Source organism: Tupaia chinensis, unplaced genomic scaffold, assembly GCF_000334495.1.
Source record: "Tupaia chinensis unplaced genomic scaffold, TupChi_1.0 Scaffold000214_1, whole genome shotgun sequence".
In the NCBI taxonomy this organism is placed as follows: Eukaryota; Metazoa; Chordata; class Mammalia; order Scandentia; family Tupaiidae; genus Tupaia; species Tupaia belangeri.
The window spans coordinates 1,017,160-1,027,601 of record NW_006159689.1 but is presented as its reverse complement, the minus strand read 5'-3'; the positions used below and the strand labels follow the sequence as shown (position 1 = coordinate 1,027,601).

Below are 10,442 nucleotides of genomic sequence, written 5' to 3'. Positions count from 1 at the left end.
CCCCCCCGCTGGAACTACTTGGACTCCAGGCTGATGGTGTGTGGTAGAGCAGAGCTGAGGGCAGAATCTTTTGGTATTGTGATTCTCTTTGATTGTGCTCAAAAGCTTCCCTAGAAGCTTTTAGGAAAAGATTAAGGTCATGGTAAAGGCTTCTTGATGCTTTGCATTTCATGAATAATTTTCTTTCTTAGTTTTTCTTTTCTTTTTAGGTTTTCACCATAGGGCACATGTGCTTACCAGAGAAAAAGGCACAGTCCCTTCTCCATTTTCCTGGGATTTGGGGCTTGTATGCACACCTACCCACGTGATTTTCAAGCCGCTGGGTCCAGGACTCAAACTGCAGTCAGCTATGTGAGAGTCCAGTGCCTTAACCATGGCACCTGCTGGCCCCAATTTTCTTTCTTCGATTTAGAGGGGAAAAGGCTCCTGGATCAGAACTGATCCTCCCAGATGATGGGATATGTGAGCTCACAGCTAGAATAAAGGCTGACTGCTCCAGCCAGCAGAGTCCAGCGTCTTCACCACCACACCGCCAGCCGGCCCGTCTTTGTCTCTGGTTTTTGCTAATATGGCTGTGATATGTCTCAGAGAGAATCCGGTTGGCCGCTGGGTCTGGTCTGCGACGTCCAAGTCCAGTGACGCAACCCTTATGCGTCTGCTGGTCCCCTTATGCCATCTGCTGGTCCCCTTATGCCATCTGCTGGTCCCCTTATTGCAAATGTGTAGACTCAGCTACGGTTTGAGCATCCCCAGTCTGAAAACGTGGTCTGTGAGGAGCTCAGGATCTGACTGCGGCCGGAACACCGCAGCTGGAGGAGCCCACACCTGCGCCTGTGGAGGTCAGGGTCTGAGGCCGCAGGGCACGGCTCGTGTCACATTGCCTTCGGGCTCTGTGTAGGTACTTAGGAAACAGCACTGAATTTCGCGCTTAGACTTGGGTCCCATCCCATAGGTATCTCATGTATGCTCAGATATTCCATAATCAAAAAAAAACCGGACACACTTCTGGTCGCAAGTACTGTGGGCAAGGGCCACTCGACCTGCGACACATGGGACAACAACAGGAGGTATGCACTTTAGGGAGAGTGGTAGTTCTGCCAGCCCCGCCATAATTACAGTGTAAAGTTCTAGAATGTTTCCATTCTAAAAAGCAGTATCTGGGGCCTGCAGGTTGTGTGGTGGTTAGGACACTGGACTCCCACATGGCTGACTGCGGTTCGAGTCCCAGACCTGGCAACTTGCTCTCTCACTTTCTCTCTCTCCTCCCCTCCTTGGTCAAATTTAAATAAAGTTAAATAAAATAGTTCTTAAAAAAAAAAAAAAAGGCACTATAACAGCCCGTGGTGTGTTTAAGGGAGCTGCACCCCACATGGCCAACAGTGTGATTCAAGTCCCAGACTCAAAGAGGCTTGGGAGACATACAGGGCATGTGTGTGCATGCCCAAAATCTTGGAGAAATGGAGGCGGGGCTGTGGCATGAGTCTTCCTCATGGGAAATGCTGTCTCGCTTTCCCTCTCTCCCTCTCTAGCTCTCTTTATCACACCCATGCAACCATTAGCATAATTTAGAAAAAGTACTTAACCATATGTCTTACATGTCTAGGTAGGCCCGATAAATTAGTGTTGGCTGTACAGTTTTTAATGTACCTATGAGTGAGCTGTCATTTAGGTTATATTTGAAAAAGGTAATATTTTTGAAGGATTCACTTTAGAATAGTAGCTTGGATCTTTTGGTTTTTTTTTTTTTTTTTAATACTGACATTGGAATTTTTTTTTTTTTAAATATATGTCTGTATTGTGATTTCTTTTCTTTGAGTATTTCCTTTCCTGTCTTCTTCTCTTCCCATCTAAAGCTTGGCTTGGAACTCGTTTCTGTTAGTCTATTTCATAGACTTTTTCCTGGAACTCTTCTCATTGTAAGAGATGGAAAGGAAGAGCTTTAATACATTCGTCATAGGATTATTGGAAAACATGAGTTATATTGTATTTTAGGATGTTTCTGAAAGCTGTGGATTTCACATTGGCACTTAAGGATCAAAAAGCAAAAATCTCTTTATCATTGTTTTGACAAATTTTGCCTTGTGGAAGGCATTCACGGTCCCAGTGTTACATGAAAGTGGCTATGTGCAGAGTGCGGTCCACACGGTCCATGACCACGTGAAGGCCAGGGTGGGGAGGAAGTGGGGACAGTGTGCGGAGAGGGTTGCGGTATGAAAGTGGTGTGACCACAGCGTGGAGAGGGGGAGTACAGAGCATCTCCGGGGTGGCAGTGCACCGGTAGGTCTCAGCAAAAGGAGATAGGGATGGATTGCCTCCGTGGTGCTGCCAGATACCTGCGTTGACAGGTTTGAATCCCCAGCCTGATCAGTCCAAAATGATTCTGGCCACCCATACTAGTGCCCAGGATCCATGGGCAGGAGGGCTGGAGTGGGTTTGCAGTGTGACCGGACCCTGTGGAGGACTCTTACTTTCACTCACACACACTGTCATGTGTGAAGACACAGCGCTTTGAAAAGTGGTACAGGGAGAGGGGCCAGCAGTTAGCGTAAAGGCTATGTCACTGGACTCCATGTAGTCGACTGTGGTTTGAGTCCCGGACCCAGTGGCTTAAACTCACTCCGGGCGCGTGTGCTTGCGCGCCCAAGATCCCGAGAGGAGAATGGAGGAGAAGAGATTGTGGCGTGGCCATCCCCCCTGGGGGGTGATTTCTTGCTTTCTATCTCTCTGTCTCTCTCTGTCTTCCTGGCGAGTGCACGCGCCCAATAAGAAAAAACCTCTCCAAAATTTAAAAAAAAAATGGTACGGAGAGTGAAGTATTAAACTGTCACCTGGGGAGTTTGAATGTGTTTCCTGAGTAGTAGCGATCCATTCATTATAAACATCTGTGTTTTCAGTTTGGGTAATTATGAATAAAGTTTTATGAACATTTGTGTGTGTGTACACTTTTTTAAAGAAGTATTTAATTTTGTTATTGTTATTTTTAAATTTTCTATAGGACACATGTGCTCACTAGAGGGGGGTAGGGCGAGAAAGCCAGCTGCCAGGTCTGGGACTTGGCGGGGCCGCTCGGCTCTTCCCTAGCCTGCTCTGGAACTCAGTTTTTCTCATCACACGCTTACCTTGTTTTGAGTTTTCATACTCTGTTTTCTTTAAGCATGAGAAGCATTGGTTGTGCTTGTTATTTTCCTGTTTCTGTAGTTTTTCTTTTCCCAAAGTGGATTCTTCATTAGGCTTTGTGTGGTAGTGATTTTGTGTATTTATTATAATATTTGTGTTGACTTGTATTTGACACCGGCCACTCTATGCTGACTTGCTTTTTATTCAGATATGGTGTAGGTGTGAGCTGGCAAGTGGCGTGGTCGCTAGGGCACTGGACTCCCACGTGGCTACTGCAGTAAGTCCTGGACCCGATGGCTCGCTTTCTCTCTTCTCTTTTCTGTCTCTGATGAGCACATGTGTCCTATAGCAAGTGAAATAATAATAGCAATAATAATAGTAGTAATAAGTAAAATTGAGTGAATAATTTAAAAGATGGCGTAGGTGTGTACAGTACAGCAGTATAACCTGTATCTGGTCTTTGTCCTGGCTTCCCATCACAGAGCGCCTTAAACTAAAGCCTTTGTAGTTTCCTGGCTAATAGGAGTGTTTTAAAATACATTCCCTTGTAGTATCTTAGTTTATGCTAATGAGGCGCCCTAGGGTGGGGCCCCTAGATCCTCCCCAGTAGGGGCTGTTCACCTGCAGGTCCTAGAGGTTAGAGGGTTGGGACTCAGCCCTGGAGGGAGGCTAGAGCCCAGGCTCTGTAAAGGACTCCTGTTTCTGGGAGTTGCGAGGAGAGTTGTATTCAGGATGTGGAAGCCCCTCCCCCCTCCCCAGTACTTGGCCTCATGTACACACTCCTTGAAAATTATTTGAAATATCCTTCATAACAAACTGAAGTGTTTTTCTGAGTCCTGTGAGCTATCTTAGCAAATTATTCAAACCCTAGGAAGAAGTAGTGGGAACTCCTGTTTTACTTACTATTATTATTATTTTAACTTGACCAGAGAGAGGGAAAGTGAGAAAGCGAGGTACCAGGCTGGGACTCGAACTGCAGTTGGCCAAGTGGCAGTTCAGCACCTTACCCACCATGCCACCTGCCGGTCCCCTGACCGATTACTTTTTATTGGTATCTGATGTGGGACTCCGCCCTTACTCTGGGGCCTGCCTGACTCCAGGTGTGTAGTGTCGTGAGTTGCCGGGGCCAGCTCAGCATGAACACGTTTTTCTGAGTGGCGGTTGGGTTATAGAACTCGCCACGGTGTCCCCTGGAGACTTGCTTGGTATGTGAGGGAAACACACACATCTGGTCATGGGAGTGTTCTGTGTAGTTGGTATCCAAGCGAGTGCCCAAATCCCATGGGCTGGAGAAGGGGGATCGTGGCGCCCTGTGGAGGGTGCTTCTCTCACACGCACTCTCTCACCCGTGCACATGGTCTGTCGTGAGTAAAGAAAATGAAAAGTACCCTGAGAGTAGACAGAAAAATGACTTTGCAGTGGATTATCTGGCACCTCTATTGTTTCCCTCTAGAGATTAATTTTGGAGGTTAAGTATCGAGGCTTTTTGTTTTTTTGCTGATGGGAGTCAAGGAGAGGTAAGGGCTGTGGCATGCCTGTTGTCTGGAGGAGGCGTCCCCAACTCCAGCACCAGATGGGAGCCAGGCTGCACAGCGGGGCATGAGCCAGAGTGAGCAAGTGAAGCGTCACCCGTGTTCACAGCCACTCCCGTTGCTTGTATGACTGCCTGAGCGCCACCTCCTGTCAGATGAGGCGGCACTGGGTTCTCAGGAGCGCGGACCTCTTAGGAACTGCGCATGTGAAGGATCTAGGTGGATGTTCCTTGGGAGAAGCTAATGTCTCACCTAGGTGGAGCCGAGGTAGTGCTGCTAGCACTGGGGAGTAGCTGCAAAAACTCATTATGGTGAGTCGTGTAATTATTTCCTTGTATGTTACAAAGTAATAGTAGAAGTAAAGTGCATGATAAAATATGAGGGCTGGAATTATCCCCAAACCATTCCTCTCCACCATCGGTAGAAACAGTTTCTCACAAAACCAGTCCCTGGCTGCCCAAGAGGTTGGGGCCTCTGGTCTAGGGGCAGTCCGTTGTGATTGGTGGATTTCAGCTCTGGTTTTGAAAATTTTATAAAATCCTTTTCCAATGGGAAGTACTCATATATTCTGTTGTTCTTGATTTTGTTGAGCTTAAGTTTTCTTTTAGGAGAGATGTTTTTGCTAACAGGGTGTGTGTGCTCGCTGGAGGGATGGAGACAGAGACAGAAAGTGACAAATCACCCCTCCCTGGGGCTGGGGGGAGATGGCCATGCTGCAGTTCCTTCTGCAGTCTGCTGTTGGAATTTTGGGTACGCATGCACATGCACCTGGCTGACGTGGTTTATGTTAATCAGACACGCTCTTACTGTGACCCTGCTGCTTCCTAGGGGTGTGACACTAGGCAAAGCTGATGGGAGTCAAGGAGAGGTAGGGCTGTGGCATGCCTGTTGTCTGGAGGAGGCGTCCCCAACTCCAGCACCAGATGGGAGCCAGGCTGCACAGCGGGGCATGAGCCAGAGTGAGCAAGTGAAGCGTCACCCGTGTTCACAGCCACTCCCGTTGCTTGTATGACTGCCTGAGCGCCACCTCCTGTCAGATGAGGCGGCACTGGGTTCTCAGGAGCGCGGACCTCTTAGGAACTGCGCATGTGAAGGATCTAGGTGGATGTTCCTTGGGAGAAGCTAATGTCTCACCTAGGTGGAGCCGAGGTAGTGCTGCTAGCACTGGGGAGTAGCTGCAAAAACTCATTATGGTGAGTCGTGTAATTATTTCCTTGTATGTTACAAAGTAATAGTAGAAGTAAAGTGCATGATAAAATATGAGGGCTGGAATTATCCCCAAACCATTCCTCTCCACCATCGGTAGAAACAGTTTCTCACAAAACCAGTCCCTGGCTGCCCAAGAGGTTGGGGCCTCTGGTCTAGGGGCAGTCCGTTGTGATTGGTGGATTTCAGCTCTGGTTTTGAAAATTTTATAATTACAAATCCTTTTCCAATGGGAAGTACTCATATATTCTGTTGTTCTTGATTTTGTTGAGCTTAAGTTTTCTTTTAGGAGAGATGTTTTTGCTAACAGGGTGTGTGTGCTCGCTGGAGGGATGGAGACAGAGACAGAAAGTGACAAATCACCCCTCCCTGGGGCTGGGGGGAGATGGCCATGCTGCAGTTCCTTCTGCAGTCTGCTGTTGGAATTTTGGGTACGCATGCACATGCACCTGGCTGACGTGGTTTATGTTAATCAGACACGCTCTTACTGTGACCCTGCTGCTTCCTAGGGGTGTGACACTAGGCAAATCGCCTAAACCTTTGAGGCTTCACCTTTCTGTCGATAGAATGGCCGTAATTCCAACTCTGCAGGAAGAGCTGGCGGAAGACTAGAGAGAGCAGGGGACTTAAGAGACACCTAGCCTGGCCACGCCAAGTACTTTAGGAGGGGCGGTCTTCGGCAAAGCCTCAAGGTGAGAAGCCGAGAGGGTGGGCGAGACCCTTGGTGGAAGAGCAAGGTCTCTGGGATGTTAAAAGCACTGATATGCATAGGTGTAGCCAAGAGGAGAAAACGGGAGTCAAAGCCTACCGAACTTTTGAGGGTGTTTTGCCACGAAGAGAGTAAGAGAAGGGCAGCAGTAGCTAGAGGGGAGTGGGGTCAGGACAGCCCCTAAACAGAGGACGTGCTGGGCAGGAGCCTGGCAGGCAGGGATGCGGTGGAGAGGGAGAGCCGCCTGAGTGAAGTCCGCGCTAGCGGGCAGGCCATGGGAGTGCTGGGTGCCTGGCGGACCAAGTGCTCAGAGGGCGGCAGCTTGTCCGCAGGCAAAGGCGGTGCTCCTAAAGGGCTCTTCTGGCCTCCATTTCACCGAGAAAGGAGAAGGCCGGCACCTGAGAGGGAAGGTGGAGAGGTGGTGGATGAGTCACCAGGAGAGGGGCCTTGGCTGGGGATTCCCAGTGGGACTCCTGGCCAGTGCAGTCCCCCGCAGGCTGGGTGCTGACGACGCTGTAACGTCTCATGGGGTCGCAGGAGTTGGTCCTCCAGCTGTGTTTAGCTGTGTGGGTGTGCCAGGCAGGTGGGGAGCTGATTAAGCCAAGGCCGTGGTTTGTCCAGAAGAAAAAGATAGACAAGGAGCGACACTCCATTTCACCTCGTTTCAGGGTGTACCTAGAGCAGATAGGATTTTTAAAGGAGATTCAACTACTAGCACAATGAACAGTAGTTCCTTAATATTAACTAACACTCAGTCCAGCTTCACATTGCTCAGACCCTCAGCAAGGCCTTTTCACGCCTGATTATTCAGGTCGGAACCACACGCGTGTGCATTGCACCTGGTAGCTGTGACTGAGTCGCTTTCCCCATATCCATTCTCCTGTGCCATTAATTTACTGAAGAAATTGGATCTTTTGTTACCTAGACTTTCTATTTCCTACTTCTGGCTGACTATTCTTGTGGCATTTTTTTTTTAACTATTATTTTCTTTTAATCGTGGTAAATTTACATAATGAAATTCACCGTTATAGGCCATAATGTCAGTACATCCACACCACACCGTTGGGTGTGGCCCAGTCTGCAGGTCTGGGTAGGAGGGGCAGCGCTCAGGCCTGGGTAGGAGGGCAGCGCTCAGGCCTGGGTAGGAGGGCAGCGCTCAGGCCTGGGTAGGAGGGCAGCGCTCAGGTGCTGTGCTCCTTGCGTCTCGTGGAGGCCGAGAGTGACCACTGCAGTCAGGTCTTGCGCCTGATTTACACTTTTTCCATCGAGATGTTTTCCCCTTGATGGTTTTATGCTCGTTGTTAGTTGTCCAGATGTCCTTATTTCATTCGAGGCTATAAATTAGCGACGTGCTGATTGCGTAACTACATTTATTAGCTGTGCTCTGTTAAGAGCATTCGCTCGTCTAGTTTATGCCAGAAAAGCAGGATCGGCACTGTTTGTTTTCCAGTTTTCGGGTGACGAGGAGGTGTGGTGTTCACTGTTAAGATGACAAGTCTCAGCAGTCCAGGATGACTTATACGTGGTCTTGTGGTCTTCAGATTGTCTTGCACTCGGCCAGTGGGAGCCTGGTCCCGCTGCCTCCTGTGTCCTCCACAGTTAGATCCTCGTTAGCACCTAAGCTCTTTTGTGTCTGTCCTACCCTGGTTCCTTTCAGTGATATTTAGACGTCGTAACGTGCAGTGTTCACTTTAAAAAGTTGCTGTTACTTGGGGCCAGCAGGTGGCATAATGGCTAAGGCGCCGGACACTCCCACATGGCCAACCACGGTTTGAGTCCTGGACCTGGTGGCTTGCTTTCTCACTTTCTCTCTCTCTCTCTGTTTCTCTCTGGTCAAATTAAAATAAATGAATAAATAAATAAAATTAAATAAATAAATTTTTAAAAAAGATGCTGTTACTAAGGAATTCTGATTGGTTCCTTTTCTTCATTCAACAGGCATGCCCCAAGAAAAGTACGAGCCCCCTGACCCTCGGAGGATGTGCACTGTTATGTCCTCTGAGGGGGCGGCAGATGGAAAGAAATCTCACTGGGCAGAACTTGAAATAAGTGGTAAGACCTGGGAGCAGGGATTCTTGGTTTGGGAGTATGATATGGTAGAAAATTAAGTTTGCTAAGCCCAATACACAGAAGAAAACAACTACCACGTTTCACAGATGCCGTTGGTCTCAGAAGCAGAAAGGCTCATTGGAAAGGACACGGTCTGACTCCGAAGGTCAAAGCCATCCGTTGCTTGTTCTCTGGAGATGAGCGTCTTTGTACAGTGGGATTGTGTAACACGGAGGGTGCAATGAGGATAGCACACGCCAAGTGCCCGCAGGTTGGCTCTGCCGTAGGTCTCTGAGAAGGTGGATTGAGCTTCTGCGTTGTCCTGATAGGTTTGCGGCAGGGTAGGAAGTGGCTGTTCTCTGTAGGTTTGGGGATAAATTGGTATCTTGTTTTTTTATTTGCTTTGCAGTCTTGAGTTTCTGACGACAATTCTTTTCAAAAAATCTGAAGAATTTGAGCCAGATCTTAGAGTTTCTACCTTTAATGCAGTCTAGACATATTCCAGAAGTGTCTGCGCTCCCAGCCCCACCAGGGCTACCCTTCCCCAGTGTGCCTGCCAGTGGGCAACGCCGTCAGGTCAGTGTTTCCAAGGTGGGGACGGGCACAGCTACTGCTCAGGGCAGCCACTGCTAACCGGGCTCTGCTTACTGCTGGCCACATGGCTTCCACACTCCTGCCAGTTGGTCCTGATTCTTGCCCTCCAGAATATTAATAGCACAAAACAGATGTTCTCTTCTTTCACAGGATTGCCCTTAGCTTTTTTTTTTTTTTTTTTTTTTTAGGTTTTCGCTATAGGGCGCATGAGCTTGCCAGACAGAGAGAGACATAGAGACAGAAAGCCAGAAATCCCCCCCCAGGGGGGATGGTCACGCCACAATCCCTTCTCCTCCATTCTCCCCCCGGGATCCTGGGCACGCACGCACACATGTTCGGCGTGAGTTTTAAACCACCGGGTCCGGGACGCAAACCGCGGTTGACTACATGGGAGTCCAGCGACATAGCTATTACGCCAACTGCTGGTTCCCCCTTAGCTTTTTAAAATGTTTCGCAGAAGCACACTGAGCGTGTGTGTGTGTGTGTGTGTGTGTGTGTGTGTGTGCAGGCGTTTACCTACTGCTGTCCTGGGCAGATGGAAGATGCAAATGGTGTAGTCCCTGTCCTTCCGGAGCTCCCGGCACGCAGGGAGTGATAGGAAGGGTGCAGCAGTGTAAGCAGTACATCGGCAAGGTGCAGCTACCAAATCTGGGTATGGAAGAACTACACAGGAGGCAACACGGAAATACTGAGATCAGCACCCCTCCCTGGTCAGTGCGAGTTCCCGTTACCCACCGAGTAGAGCGCAGACACGAAGCCTCGGCAGTGATTGCAGCGACGGGGTGTCCTCTGTTCTCCTCGCTCTGACATGTACCCGCTGTGCCTGATCAGACCCGGGTCAGCTCCGTAAAGTCAGTGTGGCAGTGGAGATCGAGGTTCCTGCCTTCTGGTCCCGTCCTGTCGGATTCGACTTTCTGTCCCGGGAAGCATGCTCTTTGCTTTAGTATGTGTTCTCAAAGCATGGGCAGTCACCACCCCCACTTTTCTCTTTTAATTTCTACAGCGCTGATATTTAACTATATTTTTCTCTTCTTCAGCCTATATTAGCAGGTTTGGTTTTTTTCTGGAGAGGTGTTTGCTGTAGGGTACGTGCGTGCGCCACAGAGACAGAGAGACAAGCTGTATCTGAGTCTCGGGGTTCTGTGTTGTCACCTCCCTCGACCTCACACTTGGCCCTCTAGAGTCATTGTTGCCTGCTTACTCTGGATTTTCCAGAGAAGTTCTGTATGCAAGGC

General features: G+C 49.0%; 1 protein-coding gene across 1 annotated transcript in view; it reads left to right on the top strand.

Annotated features, from left to right (window-relative positions):
- CNOT6 (CCR4-NOT transcription complex subunit 6) overlaps positions 1 to 10,442 on the top strand; it is a 47,315-nt gene that overhangs the window by 6,778 nt on the left and 30,095 nt on the right. Inside the window, 1 exon segment of the mRNA XM_006147448.3 lies at positions 8,503 to 8,616. Coding sequence (XP_006147510.1) covers positions 8,505 to 8,616 — 112 coding nt within the window. The 5' untranslated portion in view covers positions 8,503 to 8,504.